We start from the raw sequence: 22,527 nt of genomic DNA on the forward strand, positions 1-22,527 counted from the left end.
GAAAGGTGCAGGAGCTGCACTCCTGTGAGCTCCAACTGAATCTGAGTCCTGCCCCCACCACTCTGCCAACCAGCTTGGAGAAAGCATTTGTTTCTTTGAATCGCTTCTCCAAGCCAGCTGGAAGCTTTGAGGTAAAAGGTAAAGGTAGTCCCCTCTGCAAGCACCAGTCGTTTATGACTCTAGGGTGACTGTCGCATCATGACGTTTTCGTGGCCTCGGAAGGATGGAAGGCTGAGTCAACCTTGAGCCAGCTACTTGAACCCAGCTTCCACTGGGATCGAACTCAGGTAGTGAGCAGAGAGTTTGACTGCAGTACTGCAGCTTTACCACTCTGCGCCATGGGGCTCTTGAGGAGAATGCATTTAAATTTAAAGTTGCTTTTTCCCCACATTTCCCTCCCTCCCCCCCACCTTATTTGCCTGCCTTCCTTGCGGCTCTCAAACATCTGACATTCATGTCTTGCGGCTCTCAAACATCTGACATTCTCTGTGGCTCTTAGGTTAAGCAAGTTTGGCCACCCCTGTCCTAGAGGAAAGCGGGTTGGGGGGATCTATGGGATTTTATGGTTGCTGTCTGCGTTAGCCTGTCTTAAGGAGAGACTTGTTTGCCTGCCTTTATATGCGCAGAATGATCTGCCTGGGGAAGTCAGGGAGGTTCCCACCCTCCTGGCATTTTGCAAACGGAGCAAAACTGATTCAGCCCTGTTAGTCTGAAGCAAGAGTGGCCAAACTTGCTTAATGTAAGAGCCAAATAAAATAAATGTCATATGTTTGAGAGCTGCAAGGCAGGAAGGAAGAAAAATATGAGGGGGGAAGGAGAGGTGGAAAGAAAGCAACTTTAGCTTTAAATGCATTCTCCAAGCCCCCATTTGTCTTGGCTTGGAGAAGTGATTTTAAAAGACAAATGCCTTCTCCAAGCTGCCTGCTGGGGCAATGGAGGCTTTGAGAGCCACACAATACGTGTGAAAGAGCCACATATGGCTCCTGAGCTACAGTTTGGCCACACCTGGTCTCAAACAACAGCAGGACAAAGTTTGAGTTCAGTGGCACCTTTAAGACTAGGTCAGTCGGCTTGGAGAAAGTATTTATCTATTGAAATTACTTCACCAGGCCAGCCGGTGGCTTGGAGACTGCATTTTAAGTTGCTTTCTTCCCACCTCTCCTTCCCTTCCCCCATTTATTTGCCTGCCTTCCTTACAGCTCTTAAACATCTTGATGTTTATTCTGTGTGGCTCTTACATTAAGCAAGTTTGGCCACACCTGTTTAAGACCAACAAAGGTTAATGCTGGGTTTAAGCTTTTCTTGTGAATGCTTATATTTGTGCAAACAATCCAAATAGAATCATAGAGTTGGAAGGGATCTCTGAGGTCATCTAGTCCAACCCCCTGCAGAATGCAGGAAATTCACAAATACCTCTCCCTAGATTCATAGGATCTGCATTGCTGTCAGATGGCCATCTAGCCTCTGTTTAAAAACCTCAAAAGAAGGAGAGCCCACCACCAAACAGAGTAGGAATTGGTGGTTCTTTGTTGTTCCTATAAATTCCACTTTCTAAAGCTTTTTTTTTTAACCAAGCTATTTCAGGTTCAAAAAGCTGCTTTTCATTCTTGAACATGTTCTTTTCTAGTGCTGCAGAGAGACTAACACAACTACCCATCTTGATCTATTTCATTCTTAAGTAGTGGCAAATGTAAAATTAAGGAAGTGGTCAGGTCTAATATATTGTCAACCAGTGGAGAGCACTGCAGGATTACTTCTCACAAACCTGCTGCAGAAATGGTGAATTTTCACTGGCTAAACTGCTCTGAGGCTGTTTCAGAGAGGAGTCATCTTGGTCTTCAGTAGAACAGCAAGAGTCTAGGTTTCTCATTGGTCTATAACAAGGGTGGCTAAACTCTGGCTCTGGCTCAAAAGTGGCTTTTTCACACATATTGTGTGGCTCTCGAAGCCTCCACTGCCCTATCAGCCAGCTTGGAGAAGACATTTCTCTCTTTAAATCACTTTTCCAAGCCAAGCTAACTGGTAGCTTGGAGAATGCATTAAAAGTTAAAGTTGCTTTTTTTTCACCTCTCCTTCCCCATCTGTTTGACCCTTCCTTCCTCCCTCCCATAAGAACATAAGAGAAGCCATGTTGGATCAGGCCAATGGCCCATCCAGTCCAACGCTCTGTCACACAGTGGCCAAAATTTTTTTATATATACACACACACTGTGGCTAATAGCCACTGATGGACCTCTGCTCCATATTTTTATCCAATCCCCTCTTGAAGCTGGCTATGCTTGTAGCCGCCGCCACCTCCTGTGGCAGTGAATTCCACATGTTAATCACCCTTTGGGTGAAGAAGTACTTCCTTTTATCCGTTTTAACCTGACTGCTCAGCAATTTCATCGAATGCCCACGAGTTCTTGCATTGTGAGAAAGGGAGAAAAGGACTTCTTTCTCTACTTTCTCCATCCCATGCATTAGCTTGTAAACCTCTATCATGTCACCTTGCAGGTGACGTTTCTCCAAGCTAAAGAGCCCCAAGCGTTTCAACCTTTCTTCATAGGGAAAGTGTTCCAACCTTTTAATCATTCTAGTTGCCCTTTTCTGGACTTTCTCTAATGCTATAATATCCTTTTTGAGGTGCGGTGACCAGAACTGCACACAGTACTCCAAATGAGACCGCACCATCGATTTATACAGGGGCATTATGATACTGGCTGATTTGTTATCAATTCCCTTCCTAATAATTCCCAGCATGGCGTTGGCCTTTTTTATTGCAATCGCACACCGTCTTGACATTTTCAGTGAGTTATCTACCATGACCCCAAGATCTCTCTTGGTCAGTCTCTGCCAGTTCACACCCCATCAACTTGTATTTGTAGCTGGGATTCTTGGCCCCAATGTGCATTACTTTGCACTTGGCCACATTTATTTATTTATTTAATTATATTTCTATTTATATCCCGCCCTTCCCACCGAAGTGGCTCAGGACATTGAACCTCATCTGCCACGTTGACGCCAACTCACCCAGCCTCAACAGATCCCTTTGCAGTGCCTCACAATCCTCTCTGGTTCTCACCACCCTGAACAATTTAGTGTCATCTGCAAACTTGGCCACTTCGCTGCTCTCTCCCAACTCCAAATCATTTATGAACAAGTTAAAGAGCATGGGACCCAGTACTGAGCCCTGCGGCACCCCACTGCTTACCGTCCTCCACTGCGAAGACTGCCCATTTATACTCACTCTCTGCTTCCTATTACTCAGCCAGTTTTTGATCCACAAGAGGACCTGTCCTTTTACCCCATGACTCTCGAGCTTTCTAAGGAGCCTTTGATGAGGAACTTTATCAAAAGCTTTCTGGAAGTCAAGGTAAATAACATCTATTGGGTCTCCTTTGTCCACATGTTTGTTCACCCCCTCAAAGAAATGTAACAGGTTGGTGAGGCAAGATCTTCCCTTACAGAACCCATGCTGAGTCTTCCTCAATAACCCGTGTTCATCAATGTGCCTACTCATTCTGTCCTTGATAATGGTTTCTACCAACTTTCCCGGTATTGAAGTCAGACTGACTGGCCTGTAATTTCCCAGATCTTCTCTGGAACTCTTTTTAAAGATGGGCGTGACATTTGCTACCTTCCAGTCCTCAGGAACGGAGGCAGATTTCAATGAAAGATTACATATATTTGTCAGGAGATCCACAAGTTTAACTTTGAGTTCTTTCAGAACTCTTGGATGTATGCCATCCGGACCTGGTGACTTATTAGTTTTTAATTCATCTATCAGTTGTAGGACCTCCTCTCTTGTCACCTCAATCTGACTCAGGCCTTTTAACACCCCTTCCAAAATTAGTGGTTCTGGAGCGGGCAAACATTTCTCATCTTCCACAGTGAAGACGGAGGCAAAAAATGCATTCAGCTTCTCAGCCATTTCCCTGTTCTCCTTCAGTAATTCTTTTACCCCATGGTCATCCAAGGGCCCCACTGCCTCCCTGGCTGGTTTCCTGCTTCTAATATATTTGAAGAAATTTCAAATATATCCCCTGCTCCTAGATGCATGGGGGTGGGGAAGGAATCTCTCTCTCCTCTTCCCTGTTTTTATTGCCAGCAGCTTGTCGCCTTCCTGTGCAGGGATTCTTCTCTTTCTCCTTCCTATGGAGCTCCAAAATCTTTAATTCACCCAGCACCAAGGAAGGAGGAAGGTGCACTTGTGCAGGATTCAGCCCTAAAGCACTGGTGTGGACTCTAAAAGAGGAAAGCTCACTCATAAGAGCTAGCAGAGAGTTTATTTCTGGGGACACCTGAAGGTAGAGGGGCATGTATGTTCACATTCAGCCTACTTTCTAGGAATCCAGACTCTGTCCTAACCTTCCAGGTAGGGTTACAAGTTCCAGGTTGAGAAGTACCTGGAGATTTTGGGGGGAGAGCCTGTGGGGGCGGCCTTTGAGGCATAATACCATAGAGTCCACCCTCCAAAGCAGCCATTTTCTCCAGGTCAACCCTGCAAGGTAGGACACTTACAAGTTGAGTTGCCGGGAGATCTCCAGGCACCCCCTGGTAGCCTTCCCTCCAAGGAATTCTGAGAGCCATTTTGGTGTAGTGGTTAAGTATGTGGACACTTATCTGGGAGAACTGGGCTTGATTCCCCACTCCTCCACTTACACCTGCTAGATGGCCTTGGGTTAGCCATAGCTCTGGCAGAAGTTGTCTCAGCCCCACCCACCTCACAGGGTGTCTGTTGTGGGGGGAGAAGATATAGATTGTAAGCCGCTCTGAGTCGCTGATTCAGAGAGAAGGGCAGGGTATAAATCTGCACTTCTTCTTCTTCTTAAAAACTACCAGAAGGGGGCTCTCTCTCTGCATCTGAGGTCATATATTTTGTTCTCCATGGGGTCACAGATTATTAATACATGCTCATATATTTTTTCAAAAAGAGAGCGTATAATCAAACAATGTACGTATATCCACCCCTCGCCCTACTGAGTTTTGCATTTTTTTCAAGTCCTTATACCAGACGAGAGACATGCAGATGCTTTTCTAAATTAAAAGCTGCAATGAAAAGCGGAAAAATCCCAGGTACACCAATAAAGCTGCAGTTTCCATTGTTGAAAAAAAATTACACTAGATATTTATACCTGTCCGAGCCCTCCCCTCACCTTTTGTCTGCAATGGGAACCCAAGAATGGCTTATGATAATCTCCCCTTCCCTGTTTTATCCTCCAAGCATCAATTCTGTAAGGTGGGTTCGGCTGAGAGGCAGGGGCTCTGAGGGGAAACTAAGGGGAAATTTCTCCCTCCCCAAAGAGCAACAAGACAATGGATACAATGCTGACCTTAAATGCTTTGGAGGCATTATCTTCTCCCCAGACCACCTGGAAGTCACAGGACAGGTGGGTCGGCTGTCTCGCTGTCTTGCCAAGAGGAACATTTCCTATCCCTTGAATGGAAGTTGAATGCATGGAGGTTTTCCTGACCTGGAGGTGAATTATTGGCTGATAATTGCACAAACCAGAGAAACGTTGTTAACAGATTTTTATTTATTTTTTTTAGGGGGATACAGAACAGGAAAAAAAGGGAAAAGGGGGGAAGTAGTTACCAAAAAGCACATGTAAAGGGCAATTTTACAAATATTAAAGACATTCCTAGTTCAATAGCAAACAAAACAAGAAAATATAGCTTAAAAACATATGACATATATGGCTTCATGACCCATAATCATATATGGCAACACAGCATACACACAATAGTTTAAATAATGTAACAACTTAGTCAGATATTCTATCTCAAAATCAAAGAAATATTGAAGGGACAGTTTAAAAGCTGGCCATCCATAAGAAGAGAGGAGGGGAGGACTTTAGAGGGGGAGAATTGTGGCTTACCATGTACATCCCCTAAGCTCTGTGTTTTTCCATTCCCAAACTCTTCCCAAACCCTGCCTTTCCACCCCCCTCCCAGAAGGCACTCTCCTATTCTCACATCTGTGGCAGAACAATTAACCTGGCAACCCTACTTCTGGTCTTTCTCGAGAGTTTTTTAAAAAAACTCTCACACTGTGCCTCAGCTCTCAGGATTGTCCAAACTTTGAGGGAAAAGATGGGGAGCCTGTAATGAAATCCAGTAGCCCCACTTCCTCAGCTCCACTAATTCCACCCCACCCACTGCTTTCTAAAGTTTCTGGGCATCACAAATGGGGAGAGGCAGGTCCCCCCTTGTGATTCTAGGCAGCCATATTGACCCTCCCGCCATCTCAAGCCTGCCTGCCAGGAAAGAACCATTTGCCAATTCAGGATGCAGGTTGGTCAAATTTAGGACTGCGTATTTTCTCAAAGGCTTTCTGAAAAGGCAAAAAGAAGCGCTTTATAACATTTCCACAGGCACAGAGCTCCACACACAAAAAGGGGCAATTACTAAAAAGACCCTTTGTCATGGAACTCATTTCTGAGACCTAAAAAACCTGGGCAATAAAAGCAGCCAATCATCAGTGATGGCAAAAGAGTCCAAAGCAATCAGAATAAAATTTCTTCCCTGGTGTTATTTGTCCTAATGTCTTACAAGGTTTCTACTCTGGCAAAGCCCTTTGCACATACTTAGTATAACCAGGGCTCTCCCCCCCCCCCGGGCGAACACAGTGAAACAGTTCTGGAACCAATTTGTGGAAATAAAATTCTCAGAAAATTTTTAAAAATTCATGAGGGGCACCCGTGTGTTTCTCCATTCCCTAGAGTCCCAGCACCTCTTTTTCCAGAACAAAAGCCCTGAATGTAACCCCTGTCATTTTCTATTTATTTTTTATTAAAAGGTTTAGGACACAGGCCCCAGGGAGCACAAAATCATAGAGAAGGGGCAGTTACTAAAATTGCTCCCGTGTTACCCACTTTCCCTCAGTCATTGTGGCCTGCCCTGGGAGAGAGAAGGCCCAGAGCCTGACAAAGGGCACTGCTGATTTCTTTGCTGGCATTTGATAGGCTCAGCCAGCGACAAATTGTATAATTAAAATTTCCCTCTTAGGATATATTATAAAGGCAGGGTTTGTCAAGCTGTTAGGTACTATTTAAAACTCTTTCCCCTGAGTCAGTCAGCCTGGCCTGCGGAGGACAGAGAAGGCCCAGAGCCTGACTGAGGGAGCTGCTGATTTCTTGCAGGCCCAAGAGGGAGACGGCTGAAGCATCAAGAGCAGCAGCAGGAGCCTCTGAAGAGCACAAAGGGGAAGAGGAAGCTCTGTACTTGTATAAGCAAACAGTTTTGACTTGCTCGTCTTTGCATTCTCTGGCTCTGTTTGCTAGAACTCGTCTTAGTTTAGAAAGTCCTTTCTGAAGGCCCCGGGGGAGGGGGTGTCTTCTTGGAGCCAACTCAAACCACAAAGCCGTCTTTGTACATCCCACACTCTTTCCTGATGGCCACATTCTTTTAAATGGGTTGCCAAGTAGCCAGGAGAGACTCCAGGCTGCTTGGCTTTTGTGCTTCCAACAAGAGCTTCGATCTGCAAAGATCAGTGGAGGAATCGGTTCCTGGCCTGGAGGTGAACCTGATCACTTCCTGCTCCTTGCTTGGTTGGAGGACAAGAGAGAGCCCAGATTGTGGCACAACTAAAGCAGGTTCCCCTAACTCTGTTTCTGAGATTGATCAGCCAGATGGGACTGGAACCACCAAAGGATGATTCCCCCAATTACCATCTTGGCAGAAAGGGATAAAAACATCTATGGCAGGGGTGGCCAACGGTAGCTCTCCAGATGTTTTTTGCCTACAACTCCCATCAGCCCCAGCCAGCATGGCCAATGGCTGGGGCTGATGGGAGTTGTAGGCAAAAAACATCTGGAGAGCTACCGTTGGCCACCCCTGGTCTATGGTATCAATGGAGAGTCAGCAGGAATATTGTCCACCCCCTCTCACTGTCCCACAACAGATCTTCCCTCACAACCACTGAAGAATTTGGTGTTCTATAACGCTCCCTGAAACGCGAAGTTAGAAGGAACCTGCATCCAGATGTTTAAACTGCTTCTTTTTTTGACCCCCCCCCCAAAATAAATGGGAGATTTCTAGACCTCTCCTACATAGAAGAACTCAGAATAAACAAAACAATGAAAATTTGGCACACAACCAAATGAAAACGTATCATTTACCAGAGCTTAGGCTTTTTCCGTCTCTTGGGCTGGGTTCCCTGAAGAGGCGAGGGAAGATCTCCTCCTTGGAGGTCTTCAGGAGACCCTGCTTGTTTCTCTAGGCTTTTGAGGCAGTTTGAAAGGCAGGCATCTTTTAAGTGGGTCACTATTTTTGGTTTTAACTGAAAATGTAAGTATTATGGTAAGCCACCTTGAACCATAACGAAAACTGGGATATAAATGTTCTAATAAAATATGGGAAAATGCTCTGATAAAATATTTCTTCCGAGAAGGCAACTTCTGCACAAAAATTTAATCCTTACAACTGCCTTGACACACTCACATCATGAATGTAAGCAAACTGGGTCAGGTTCACTCCTGGGGATTGGTCATGGCAAAAAATGCCAGTTTCAGAAGTCTGCAAGAGGATTTCTGTCTTACAGTTGTATATACAATTTTAAAAAACAAGCTGCAGCAAGTTTTGAGACATTTAACAAAACCTAATTCATTAAAACACCCACAAGCCATAGGAAAAAACAACCCAAAAAGAAATAAAGATCTCTTTAATGAGCTATAACCCTTCCTTAGTTGAGCTTTCTTTTCTCTTAAAAACACCTGCTTACTTCAGGGTTATCAATTGCCTGGATATAAATAGTGTGCTGTCCATTTAACATGACATTTTTGGGCTCATGGAGCCCAGGAAAAGGGAGTGGGGCTCAGGGCAAGAGGGCAGAGCTAGAAAGTAACTGGAAGTGGGTAGCAAAGCCAGTTGGAACTGAGGAGTTTGTGTCCCACAACACTCAGCTGCCAGCTCCAAGGATACCACCTCATTTCCACAATACTGGGGTTTTTTTGGGGGGGGGGTGTCTAACCCCTTTGAACTTACGGAGTTTGTGGGTTGTGGGACAACCTAAATTAATCCTACTGCAAGAACACTTTGGGTTCCAAAGCGCTGACACCCCAAAAAGCTCACAGGAGACTGGACAGAAGTGCTTCTCCAGAACTTCTTGGCAGATAAATGTGTGTGTAAATGAGGGTGCAGGCAGTTCACACTGTGTTTATGCCAGTAGCAGAGAGCCTGTAGTTATCTGCAATCTTGATTTGTGTATTTCTTGATAGCATTTGGGAAACAGATATGTTTTTGCCAGTTTTGCAAATGTCAGAAAGAGCTAGCTTGGCAGATGTACTGAAGTAGGGCAACCACTAAAAAGTCCCTTCACATAACTACTTTCAGAGCATTTCTGAGCCTCCAACACCTGGGCATTTAAAGAAGAGCCTCATAACCCACTATAGGAAAGGTTTGCCTTTATCTCTGGATCTCTGCCTCAAGCTTTTGGTACACAGTGAGTATTTATGAGGTTCTTCACCTGTGCAGATTCCTTGTTAAGGAAATATGGGTTGCTCTTGAATCTCCTTCACCTTCAGAACACATCCTTTCTTTCTTCCCTATGAGATTTATTTAAGATCTTTCCTCAGTCCAACCATTTCTATCATTTCTTCCAGGTTAAGTTCGGGATTCTGGACAGATGTAAGGTTATTAGAAGACTTTAGAGGAAGAAGACCGTAGATTTATACCCCAACCTTCTCTCTGAATCAGAGTCTCAGAGCGGCTTACAATCTCCTTTATCTTCTTCCCCCACAACAGACACCCTGTAAGGTAGGTGGGGCTGAGAGAGCTCTCCCAGAAGCTGCCCTTTCAAGGACAACTCTGTGAAGGCTATGGCTAACACAAGGCCATTGCAGCAGCTGCAAGTGGAGGAGTGGGAAATCAAACCTGGTTCTCCCAGATAAGAGTCCGCACACTTAACCACTACTCCAAACCATGGTTTCTATGGTCTTTGGTTGTCTTTTAGGTGTGAAATAAGAGAAAAACTCTTTTCACAAGCTAAGACTTTACATGGTTTTTTTCTTGTGTGGGTTCTTTAAAGCTACTGATAATGGTGAGGTTGACAGAATCACTCCCCACACTCTTGAGAATTCAGATGGATTCTCCCCATGTGAGTTCATGGTGTGGGTTCTTAGATGCTGCTGAAAAGTGATTTCCATATTCTAAGAATTCAAAGGATTATCCTCTGTGTGTGAGTTCTTTGATGCTGTTGAAGATTGTCACTCCGATTGAATCTTTTTCCACACTCTGAGCACTCAAAAGGTTTCTCCCCTGTATGGGTTCTATGATGCTGCAGAAGACTTCCACTCTGACTGAATCTCTTTCCACACTCTGAGCACTCAAAAGGTTTCTCCCCTGTGTGGGTTCTTAGATGCTGCTGAAGACTGCCATTCTGACTGAATCTCTTTCCACACTCTGAGCACTCAAAAGGTTTCTCTCCTGTGTGAGTTCTTAAATGCTTGAGAAGATCACCACTCTGACTGAATCTCTTTCCACACTCTGAGCACTCAAATGGTTTCTCCCCTGTGTGAGTTCCTAAATGCTTATAAAGGTGGCTGTTCTGACGGAATCTTTTTCCACAGTGTGAGCATTCAAAAGGCTTCTCCCCTGTGCGCGTTTTTTGATGCAGTAGATCACCACTCAGACTAAATCTCTTTCCATGTTCTGAGCACTCAAAAGGCTTCACTCCTGTGTGAGTTCTTAAATGCCGGTGAAGATGGCCACTCCGACAGAATCTCTTTCCACATTGTGAGCATTCAAAAGGTTTCTCCCCAGTGTGGATTTGTTGATGTTGCTGAAGATTGCCAGCCCCATAGAATCTCTTTTGACATTCTGAGCATTCAAAAGGTTTCTCCCCTGTATGGGTTCTTAAATGTTTGTGAAGATGGCCACTCCGACTGAATTTCTTTCCACATTCTGAACATTCAAAAGGTTTCTCCCCTGTGTGTGTTCTTTGATGCAGCAGGAGATAGCCACTCTGACTGAATCTCTTTCCGCACTCTGAGCAGCCAAAAGGTTTCTCCCCTGTGTGTGTTCTTAGATGCCGTTGAAAACTGCTACTGTCACTCACTCGCTTTCCGCATTCTGAGCATTCAAAAGGCTTCTCTCCTGTATGAATTCTTTGATGCACTAGGAGATGGGCACTCTGACTGAATCTCTTCCCACATGCTGAGCATTCAAAAGGTTTCTCCCCTGTGTGGGTTCTTTGATGCAGTTGAAGGTGGCTGCTTAGACTGAATCTCTTTCCACACTCTGAGCACTCAAAAGGTTTTTCCGCTGAGTGAGTTCTTAAATGCTTGTGAAGTTGGCCTCTCTGACTGAATCTCTTTCCACATTCTGAGCACTCAAAAGGTTTCTCTCCTGTGTGGGTTCTTTGATGCAGTAAGAGATCACCACTGTGACTGAATCTCTTTCCATACTCTGAGCTTTCAAAAGGTATCTCCCCTGTGTGTATTCTTTGGTGAACAAGGAGCTGTGATCTGTATTTAAAGTACCTTCCACACTGAAAGCATTTACATGACTTCATTGCAGTGTTCCTTGGGAAATACAGATTTCCCTGTCTTCCATCAGAGAATGTCATTCCACTCTCTGAACAGATCAATGGCTTCTCTCCTGAATGAATGCTTTGGTGTTTAATAAGGTCCGATTCCTCTGAGAAACCCTCGCCATAGTCTGAGAAACTATAATGTGTCTCTCCTACATGTATCTGCTGATGTTTAAAAAGCTCTGCTCTGCAAAGGAAGCTGTTTCCACACTCCAAGCCCTGATGAGTCTTCTTTCCACTCAGCATTTGCAAATGGATATTATATTGGGTTTCATCTGAGAAGACCATTCCGCATGCCAAGCACTTGTATGCTTCCTCCACCATGTGAATTGCTTCATGGAAATCTCCACCCTGGAAAGGAATGGGTTGGTCTCTGTTCTCAACTGCATGGCTTCCTTTCTGCCTCTGGGGTCTGCCTTGAGTTCTGAAGTTGAAGTCTTCATTCTTTTCTCTCAGGTCTTCATTCTCGGCTTCATCTGGTGACAGATAATGCAGTTCTTCATACTCTTCATTCCTCTGATCATCTTCTGTTGGAATAAAGAGAGGGATCCCATCAGTACCCACACAAGGAGGTCTACTTTGCACTTGAAATTCCATCCATGCTCAAAGCGTTTCAAGGGCTTGTTAAGCCCTTTTTAAGATCTCACACCAGACCAGGGATCTCTACACTCTCCAGAAATAACTTCCTGTTTGGGTAAGGAATTTTTTAATCTCCCTAGAAGAGTTATCCCCTTTCCTTGGCCTGAATGGGAGTCTTCATTAACTTCCCAAACTTCCCTGCCAAACTTTCCCCCAGGTCTCTGTCTGTGTCAACTACTCTCAGTTTAGGCTGAAATCAAACTGTATTCGGTTAAGGTTGAAATCTGACTCTGTCAACAGTTAACCCTTTTACTGTAAGGGATAGACTCATAAAGTCTCAGTACATTACTCTTCTCTGCTAAGGCAGAAATCTGACTGACCTCTCCTCAGCATCCAGCCAATAGACAATAACAGGTAAAAATGCCCTCCCACCTGCCTGTGTGGTCCCATCTCCATCTCTAAAATTTCTTGCAGCCTCTCCATTCTTGGCTTTTTCCAACAGGAACCCCTGAAATTCTTCAAGTGTCTCCTCAACATCTGCTGCTGGAATAAAGAAAGAGGTCCGATCAGTACCTGTGTAAATATCCAAGCCACCAATCAGGCATTCATTCATTAATGTGCATTTCCTTTGGCAGAACTTATTCCCTTCAAAATATTTGCTCCACGGAAGGGAGGTGCTATAACCTCACCAAGTTGAGCCCTGCAGTTCAAGGGACCTTCCCCCCATGGTTTTTCAGAAGGGATATCGGTTGTGTGTTGGGGGAGGGGGGGATTAAGGCATCTAAGTGATGGCTGAAGAGAACTTCTGATGACCCTTTTGCCTTGTTCAGCCTAACTATTCTTAAGTAGTAGAAGAAGATGATATTGGATTTATATCCTGCCCTCCACCCCGAAGAGTCTCAGAGCATCTCACAATCTCCTTTACCTTCCTCCCCCAAAACAGACACCCTTTGAGGTGGGTGGGGCTGGAGAGGGCTCTCACAGCAGCTGCCCTTTCAAGGACAACCTCTGCAAGAGCTATGGCTGACCCAAGGCCATGCTAGCAAGTGCAAGTGGAGGAGTGGGGAATCAAACTCGGTTCTCCCAGATAAGAGTCCGCACACTTAACCACTACACCAAATTGGCTCTCTTACATTCCTGGGTTTTTTTGGCAGAGGGAGAGAGAGTGATCATTCTTATATGAGAAAGAAATCCAAAGAGGAGGAAAAATTCTTCTGGCAGGATGGAAACATGACAAGACCAAAGCCCACAAGCCTAACCAATTAAGGGGAAGAAATCAATGTGGATGGCCTTGATTCCACTCAGGGGGAAGGTTGTGTTGTAAAGCTTGGACACTGAGAAATCAGGATCTGACCTGATGCCATGGGACTTCCCTTTACTAGGGACCTCTGTTTTGGATCCCTGTCCACCTGCACATTTTACCATCAACCTAACAATGAAAAACAGCTGGGGTCAAATGAATATCAAAAGGATAGTGAGTCATGCTGTCAGCATGTAAGAAATGTGAAGCAACTTCTCCACTAATCATGTGAGAGCGTATCTTGTGGGCTTTTTCTCCAAGGACCTAAGGAGTTCCCTCCCTGATAATCTGGCTTGAATAATGATCTAAATAATCAAGACAATAAGCCAGCTCCGACCATTTCTTTTAAGTGTTGGTGTGATGGACTGCATTTTTAAAGAAACTTAGAAGTGCTGTACAAACAACTAAAACACTGTGGAGGCTTAATTCTTCACAGACAGCCTTGAGAGATAGGCTGCTCCAAGCAATCTGATTGGTTAGCATCAGCTGAGCAGAGAGTCTTGAGATGGCTGGATGCTGAGGAGAGGTCAGTCAGATTTCTGCCTTAGCAGAGAAGAGTAATGTACTGAGACTTTATGAGTCTATCCCTTATAGTAAAAGGGTTTACTGCTGACAGAGTCAGATTTCAACCTTAACATTTCAGGCCAAGGAAAGGGGATAACTCTTCTAGGGAGATTTAAAAATTCCTTACCCAAACAGGAAGTTATTTCTGGAGAGTGTAGAGATCCCTGGTCTGGTGTGAGATCTTAAAAAGTCAGTTAAAAATTCAAGACAAGTACTGGAGTTCCAAGAGAAGAGATTTAGGTACTGGAAACAAAAAAGGTCAGAGATTGCTCAAAGTGTACTAGAGTCTTTGAGGAAACCCTGGGACAAAAGCCTCTCAGCATAAAGATTTAACTGTGAATAACTTAAGAACCTCTCATTAGCCTGAGATATAAGAACAAAAGTCCATACTTGTACTGGTTTTACCTCAGAAATTTCAACCCCTGATTTCATCTGACCTTTTTCCTCTATGTTAAATAAAGTATTGTTATTTAGGAATTTTAAAACGTCTCAGGTGCTGTTTTCAGTGGTTAAAGTTAAAGGATGATCCCTCAGGTTCCTAGGGTGACTGAACATCCAATATTATCTTACTGACTCAGGGTGGACTAGCAAAGTTTCTTCAAAAGAGGATCCATTACTAGGGCAGCTCAGGGACAGGAAAAGCAGAGGTAAAACCTTGCCTTTGATGGAGGGAAGTGTATGGGATTGTCACAGGTGGGGAGGAAGATTGCTCCCCCTATTGCATCATGTAAACTCAAAAATCTGCTTGCCTATCTAAACTCTCAGTCTCCATAAAGGAACACTTCTCCTCGAGACTTTTCCCTGTAATGCAAAAGAAGAAAGCTCCCCACCACAATGCATGCACATGCACACACCCCCTTTCAAACTGGTTTATCTCCAAAGAGATGGACTTTTCATCACTCCCACATTCCAGTGCCAACACCCTTACTCCCCTTCATCTTAGTAGAAATGTATAAAAAGTTATCCCTCAGTCCATCCAATTTGTGGCAGGTTTTGGACAGAAGCCTGTTACTTCAACTTCTTTATGTCCCATCTTATTCTACTGTGGTTCTCCAGAGTGGCCCAGCTGTCTTCGGGGAGCAGAGGCTCGTATGTCTCTGACTCTTCCCTTTTATTTTCTCGCATAGTAGCAGGAAGTTAACTGATATATTGTATTTGCTATATATTTTGATTGTTGTATCTATTTGTGCAGAAAACATAATAACATTTAATTAGATATAATTTTAAAAAATTGGGTTGTTCCTAATCTCAATGGCAGCAATTCGTACCTTTGGCACCTATGAAAGACCCTTACCCAGAGAGGCCACAGTCTCATAGTTCTCCAGCATGACATCGTTGTAGAGAGCTCTTTGGCCCAGATCCAGCAGGGCCCACTCTGCCTCAGTGAAATGCACAGCCACCTCCTCAAAGGAAAAGGGACACTGAAAGAAAAAGCAGATTCCCTTGTCAGAGATCATGCCAGGCAGACAAGGCACACTGGGGAGGGGGGGCCGTCAAGGAGGATGCAGAGCTTGTCATGGGCAGAAGGAGCAGCATTCTGAGCCTCTTTCCCTTGGACACCTTAGCAAAAGCCCCCCTGTGAAGGTGGGGGTAGAGATGTAAAATTTCTGGAAATTTTGAAGGTCAGAAAAAACCCCAGGTTGTTTGTTTTTTTTAACAGAAATTTTCGGAAAAATTGAAAAAAATGCCACATTAGCACTTCTTTTTTGTTTTCCAGATTGAAAGTCATTCTGTTACTTTGGAAAGGTCCCCTGTGCAAGCACCAGTTGTTTCCGACTCTGGGGTGACGTTGCTTTCACAACGTTTTCACAGCAGACTTTTTACGGGGTGGTTTGCCATTGCCTTCCCCAGTCATCTACACTTTCCCCCAAGCAAGCTGGGTACTCATTTTACCAACCTCGGACTTTAGGAACATAAAATATGACTATGGACAATTTTACTTGGCATGAAATTATCACAACTAGCATATTAAAAATATAGTGTACCCAAACAATTATTACAAACAGAATTTACTTTTTAAATAATATTTATTTGTAATTGTAACAAATGGAGCAACAATCTCCTGAACTGTTTGCTAGTTTATGTGGAAGAGACAAAAAAACCTCTACAAAATAATTTTAAAAATCCAGAAGTAACAATTATTCATATTTCCTTTTCACAGTATTAAATAAAAACTCATTTTCATAAAAAGAATTGAAAGGGGGGGAGTGTATAGAAGGGAGTTTAGGACTAAGTTTCAATGAATGAGCATGACTTAGGACTTGCTTGTCCTCAGTGCACAGAAATTAGAATAATCTGATACCAAACATATTTTTTAGAAATGATTTGGAAAATATTTGAACACCTTGTCTTAAAATATTATATTCATCATATTAAAATAAAACGTTCCATAGTCAATTTTCTTTTCTTTTTTTCAATTTTTCAAGGAAAAAAACAAACAAAAAAGGCTTCAGGAAAAAAAAGGAAAAACCCATTTCCCCCCCCCCCCCAAATTTTTCCAGGCCTTCACATCTCTAGGTGCGGGGGTTGGGGGTGGGGTGGGACCAGGCTGTCTCCTACTCACCTCCTCTACCTGGACTGGAAGAACAGCAGCTGTTTCCATATCTCTGCCAAGACAGTGGCTGAACACCGCCTGTCCGCTACCTGAGAGGAAGACAAAGAAAGAAGAAAGATTGTTAGCCTAGACACCCTTTTCCACATGCTTGTTTGAACCCTCTGACCCAAAGGCTGTGAAACCTTGCCATAGGCACACCCAACAAAATAGGTAAGTATTTTTTAGTAAATAAGAGAAGCACCAGATACCCAAGAACCTTGGGGGCTTCTAAATACTGCTGACCCAATGATATTTCTGTGAGAACTGAAATGTGCTCTGTGGAGTTAAGAAAAAAAAAACATGATCGCATCCCTGCTGGATCAGATCCAAGCCCCAGGCACTCTGTTCTCCTGTCAGGCCCTTCAGTCCCGGATGGCAGGAGAAAAGGAAGGGGGGGGCAGAAATGACATTGTGTGACACATCCCTTCAAAAGCCAAGAGGTGATTTCAGTGTATATGAAAACTCCAGAGTAATAATGAGTTTCCAGAGTGTCTGTTGATGCCCTGATATCACATCCAGAAGATATTGGATTTATATCCCGCCCTTTACGCTGAATCCCAGAGTGACTCACAATCTTCTCCCCCCCAACCAGTGGTCATTTTGTAGAAAAAACAGGTGGTGGAGCTCATCCAGGGATTGTTACGCAGCTGCACCTACTATTCAATGGACAAGGAGGTGGAACTCTCAGAAAGGTTCAGGAGCTGTGCTCCTGTGAGCACACTGAATCTGAGGCCTGCCCACAAGCAGCACCCTGTGAACAGGGAGGCTCCATTCAACTGCAGTGGCTAACAAACTGAACCCAGACTAGTCTCCCTTTCCTTTTTTGAGCTGCTTTGAGTCTCACCAGGGGTGGAATTCTAGCATATGTGTGCATATTAGGCCACACACCCCTGACATAGCCAATCCTCCAAGAGCTTACAAAAAAGAGCCTTGTAAGCTCTTGGAGGATTGGCTACATCAGGTGTGTGTGGCCTAATATGCAAAAGAGCTCCTCCTAGAATTCCACCCCTGAGTCTCACAAATGGAATGAAGGTGACACAGAAACATTTTAGTAAATGTGAATAAGAATGGAATTGCCTTCTATGACTCTGTCTGATCACCTTTGAAGGGAGTGGCCATCACTACATGCTGTGGCACTGAATCCCAGAAATTGACTCTGTGCTATGTGCAGAAGTGTTTCCTTTTTCTCCCATCCTAAACTTTCAGTCCAACAACTCCACTGTGTGCCCCGATACCATCTGGCCACAAAACAGCCTTACCACATGAGAGGGCATCCTGGCCGTGCTCCTGGGCCTGAGCCCCCCACCCTTCCTCCAAAGAAGATCCTTCTTCCTCAGAGAAGTTAGCTTCCATCTTCACTGCTGGTCCCAGCATCTGAAAGAGCAGGAGGAGAGATGGGTAAGAGAAGAAATGGAACAGGCTTAGATCCTGCCCACTCCCAGCCTTCTCAGTCCTGCATCTACCAACAGAACTGTTTCACTCACAGGGCCAAGAATCACAGCTAGGTTTTCTTCCCAACCTAGTGTATTTTCTAGAGGCAAATATATCTGGCCGGGTTGCCTTAGCATAAGGTTGTTCCTTGAACTGAGCAAAGGAAACCCCCTCACCTGTTCTGCCTGTCTCTTGTCCTCTGCCTGACTTAGGAGGAAACCTTCAGCCAGGGCCACTGCCTGGGAACTGGTCTCTGGCCCACATCCTCTGACCCAGCACTGCACTTCCTGGGGCAGGATAGTCAGGAACTGCTCCAGGATCACCAGGTCCAGGATCTGCTTCTTGGTGTGCTTCTCTGGCTCCAGCCACTGGTTGCAAAGTCCATGGAGCTGGCTGCAAACCTCTCGGGGTCCACTGGCCTCATGGTAGCGGAACTGCCGGAAGCATCGGCTGCGTGCATCTGCTGTCACAGTGTCCTCAGCCAAGATCTCTGGCACAGCTCTTTCCCAAAGTGCAGCACCACTTCCTGCTTGGATGGGATGGGGACCTTTCCTTGATCTCTTGCCAGTTCCAAGTCCTTCCAGGTCCTTTTCTTCCATTTCCTTCCCTTCCTCTTGGGTTGCCTCCGACTGTGGAAGGATATGCTTGCTCATGTGGCTATGAAGAGAAAGAGGAAAAACATATTTAAAAGACAGAAGGAAACAAAAGGGAGATGGCGCTACATCACCAACCCCAGTCAAAAGACACCTAAATATTTCCCCAGTGAAACTGATGTTGCATTCTTGTTTAGTTTGCAGATCAGGATTAATGACATTGTGCTACATTATGTGTCAAGCTTTCCTAGGTATGCCTGTTTGGTCCTTCAAAAAAGTAAACCAAATCTATTTGGCTCTTTAAAAATCTGTTGTCGATGTTATGATCTTGGCCTCCTATGACTGCATATCAGTCTGTCTGAGGGACTACTCCCAATATAAACTGGAGCCCTGTATAAAGTGGCTTGGAAGATCCTTAACCATTTCAGTTATCTTCTGAATAGGCTGGAAATGTTAGGCAATAGCTCTGTCCAAGCAGCCAGTAGACTAGAAGGGGCAGAGAGGCCTTAAGTCTCTTCAGGTCAGGACAGAGGGGGCTGCTTGGATGAGCAGGTGGAGGCAACAAACCCTCAGGAAAACGGCAAATGGGACATGAAACTATGCCCCAAATGCTTTGCATGTGGGGAATCCAATCTGCTTGTATGATTCATCTCTTCTGATCAAGCCGGGGAGTCCTTTTTGGGCCTCCTTATGACCAGCATGGCTGAGAATTTTTTAATTTTCAAAATTCAGATCCTGCCTTTCTGTCTCAAGGACTACCAAGGCAGCTAACAAATTAAAACATATGTATGTATGTATGTATGTGTGCAGTGCTTTTTTTGTAGCAGGAACTCCTTTGCATATTAGGCTACACTGCCCTGATGTAGCCAATCCTCCAAGAGCTTGCAGGCCTCTTCGTACAGGACCTACTGTAAGCTCTTGGAAGACTGACTACAACAGGAGGGTGTGGCCGAATATGCAAAGGAGTTCCTGCTACAAAAAAGCCCTGTATGTGTTTGTGTATGTACTTACAAACGTTATTGAAGTCTGCCTTTCTCACTGGGACTCAAGGGAATTTATGCAGGGTAACTCAATACAATCAGTAGGATGATAGATTCAATGAACTATGACGGGGTGGCCAGCGGTAGCTCTCCAGATGCTTTTTGCCTACAACTCCCATCAGCCCCAGCCATTGGCCATGCTGGCTACGGCTGATGGGAGTTGTAGGCAAAAAACATCTGGAGAGCTACCGTTGACCACCCCTGAACTATGAAATAGAATTTTAGTTGCAGAGCCAACCAGAAATCAGAAAAACAATGTTGAATGAAAGCATAATTGTTAACATGAGCCACTTAATTATGCAAAATTACATTGTAGGATGCAACTTACAGTAGTACAAAAATTACTTAATATAGAACCATTGAGTTGGAAGAGGCCATACAGACCATCTAGTCCAACCCCCTGCTCCATGCAGGATCAGCCTAAAGCATCTCCGACAAATAAGAATAAGCTACACACATTAGTACCAGTGTTTCCTCTAAGCTGAGTTAGTGTGAGCTAGCTCACAGTTTTTTAGCCTCCGGCTCATATATTTTTTGTCTTAACTCAGGAAAAATGACCCCAGAGCAAACTAATTTATGCAACAGCTCACAACTTTAATGCCAGTGGCCCATGGAGTAGAATTTTGGCTCACAAGACTCCGCAGCTCGTAGAGGGAACACTGATTAGTACCCTGAACTGGATATACCAGGCTTAGCCTGATCTCATCAGATATTGGAAGCTAAGCAGTGTTGACCCTGGCTAATATTTGGATGGGACACCAAGAAAGTCCAGGGTCATAACGCAGAGGCAAAGCACCTTTGAACATCTCTTGCCTTGAAAACCCTGCAGGGTCACAAGTCAGCTGTGACTTCATGGAAAGAACAACAAATACACATTAGTATACCACACAGTCCCTAAGAATTTATCCAAATGAATTTGTGAATCATTTCGTACAGTGCTGTGGAAAGTTGGGAGCCTTTCTGACCTCAGGCAGACCATTCTACAAGGTGCAGGCCTCAAGGGAAAAGGCAGCTGATGATTTCTGCCCATGTGCAGGGAGGGCCCTGCAGAAGTTCCTGCTCAGACAAGCAAAGCTGTCATAGCAAAGCATAAGGGGAGAGCCTGCCTTGCGGGAAGGAGGTTCCAAGGCCATGAAGGGCTCTGTATGGGATAGCCAGTTCTTTAAACTGAGCCCGGTTAAGGATGGGCAATCAATGCAGTAAACTGCAGAAGGGGAGTAATATTCATGCTCCATCTTGATAATGGCTGAGTTGTGACATTCTGCACTAGAGTTCCCAGATTCATTTTGAGGGGATACCCAGGTACAGTGCATTACAGTAGTCTAGTCTCAGTGTTACCATGAGATCACTCTTTAGCTGTATCAAGATAATGTTAGGCTGAGCATTAACTTGTTTCTCTAGCAATTCAGTTGGGTTTAGTAAAACCCTGAGGCTCTTAAGTGAGCCGTCAACGGTCAGCTAAAATCCATGGAAAGCGGAGAGCAGAATGTCCTTCAAGACCTCCACCTTTCCAACCGGCATCACTTCCACAATTTTGTTTCAATTTATTCATTCTGAGGTATTTAACTACAGCTGCCAGGCAGTGACTTAGCACCTCTATAGCATCACCAGGAAATATACTGTCTTCAGATGAATGACAGCCAAGCTGAAAACTACAAATAAGAACATAAGAGAAGCCATGTTGGATCAAGCCAATGGCCCATCCAGTCCAACACTGTCACACAGTGGCCAAAAAACCCAGGTGCTATCAGGAGGTCCACCAGTGGGGCCAGGATGCTAGAAGTCAAGCACCAATGATACAGAGCATCACTGCCCCAGACAAAGTTCATCAATATCCTGTGACTAATAGCCACTGATGGACTTCTGCTCCATATGTTTATCCAACCTCCTCTTGAAGCTGCCTGTGTTTGTAGCTGTCACCACCTCCTGTGGCAGTGAATTCCATGTGTTCATCACCCTTTGGGTGAAGAAGTACTTCCTTTTATTTGTTCTAACCCAGCTGCTCAGCAATTTCATCCAGTGCCCACAAGTTCTTGTCTGGTGAGAAAGGGAGAAAAGTATTTCTTTCTCTACCTTTTCTATCCCATGCATAATCTTGTAAACCTCTATCATGTCACCCCTCAGTTGACGTTTCTCCAAGCCGAAGAGCCCCAATTTGTTCACTTTGAGGCATTTAACCACAGCAGTTAGGAAGTGACTCAGCGCCTCTATAGCATCACCAGAAAATCTATTGTCTTCAGATGAATGACAGCCTAGTCGAAAACTACAGATGATTCGGTGTAAGGGCTTTGCATAAAGGCAGAAGAGAAAGGGGGGGGGGGGTGTAGGATTGTGCCCTGTACGTCCCAAACGGATAAGTGATCTCCAGTGGTCATTCTTTCGGTCCGGTCTGTGAGGAAGGATCTGACCCATTCCAACCCACAGCCTAGGCTTGCCAATCCCCAGGTCCCAGTAGGGGTTCTCCTGCTTTCCTGGGCTCCTTCCCGCCCCCAGTCAGCTGGCCGGCTGGCGGGGGGAGCCCCGTCCCCACAGCCCCCATGTGACTTTCCCCCTCCGGAGGTTCCAGTTTCTGATTGGAAAGGCTTCCTCTTGGGATGGGGTGTCTGTGTTTGAAGAAGTTGGCAGCAACTTGTGAGTAGAGATGCCAATCCCTCACTTCAGAGTTGCCAGAAAGGGGCGGGGGGTGGAGGGAAATGTCTGCTGGGCACTTCATTATTCCCTATGTGGAGATCGATTCTCATAGGGTATAATGGGGAATTAATCTGGAGGTATCGGAGGCTCTGGGGGGGGGGCTGTTTTTTGAGGTAGAGGCACCACATTTTCAGTATATCATCTAGTGCCTCTCCCCAAAATACACCCCCCCCAAGTTTCAAAACGATTGGACCAGGGGGTCCAATTCTATGAGCCCCCAAAGA

The 22,527-nt window shown here is 44.8% G+C and overlaps 3 protein-coding genes across 3 annotated transcripts in view; 2 read left to right on the forward strand and 1 right to left on the reverse strand.

Annotated features, from left to right (window-relative positions):
* Positions 1–22,527, forward strand: part of LOC132571228 (zinc finger protein 345-like) — a 279,214-nt gene that overhangs the window by 79,919 nt on the left and 176,768 nt on the right. The window lies entirely within an intron of this gene.
* The window catches only part of LOC132571316 (gastrula zinc finger protein XlCGF57.1-like), a 397,476-nt gene that overhangs the window by 26,010 nt on the left and 348,939 nt on the right, over positions 1–22,527 (forward strand). The window lies entirely within an intron of this gene.
* Positions 9,211–22,527, reverse strand: part of LOC132571230 (zinc finger protein 420-like) — a 170,565-nt gene continuing 157,248 nt past the window's right edge. Inside the window, exons 2-5 of the mRNA XM_060237958.1 lie at positions 17,808–17,922; positions 16,519–16,598; positions 15,250–15,376; positions 9,211–12,039 (exon numbers count right to left, since the gene is read on the reverse strand). Of these exons, the coding sequence (XP_060093941.1) occupies positions 10,139–12,039; positions 15,250–15,376; positions 16,519–16,598; positions 17,808–17,922 (2,223 nt within the window). The 3' untranslated portion in view covers positions 9,211–10,138. The remainder of the gene's footprint in view (positions 12,040–15,249; positions 15,377–16,518; positions 16,599–17,807; positions 17,923–22,527) is intronic.

Source organism: Heteronotia binoei, chromosome 5 (assembly GCF_032191835.1).
Source record: "Heteronotia binoei isolate CCM8104 ecotype False Entrance Well chromosome 5, APGP_CSIRO_Hbin_v1, whole genome shotgun sequence".
Lineage (NCBI taxonomy): Eukaryota > Metazoa > Chordata > Lepidosauria > Squamata > Gekkonidae > Heteronotia > Heteronotia binoei.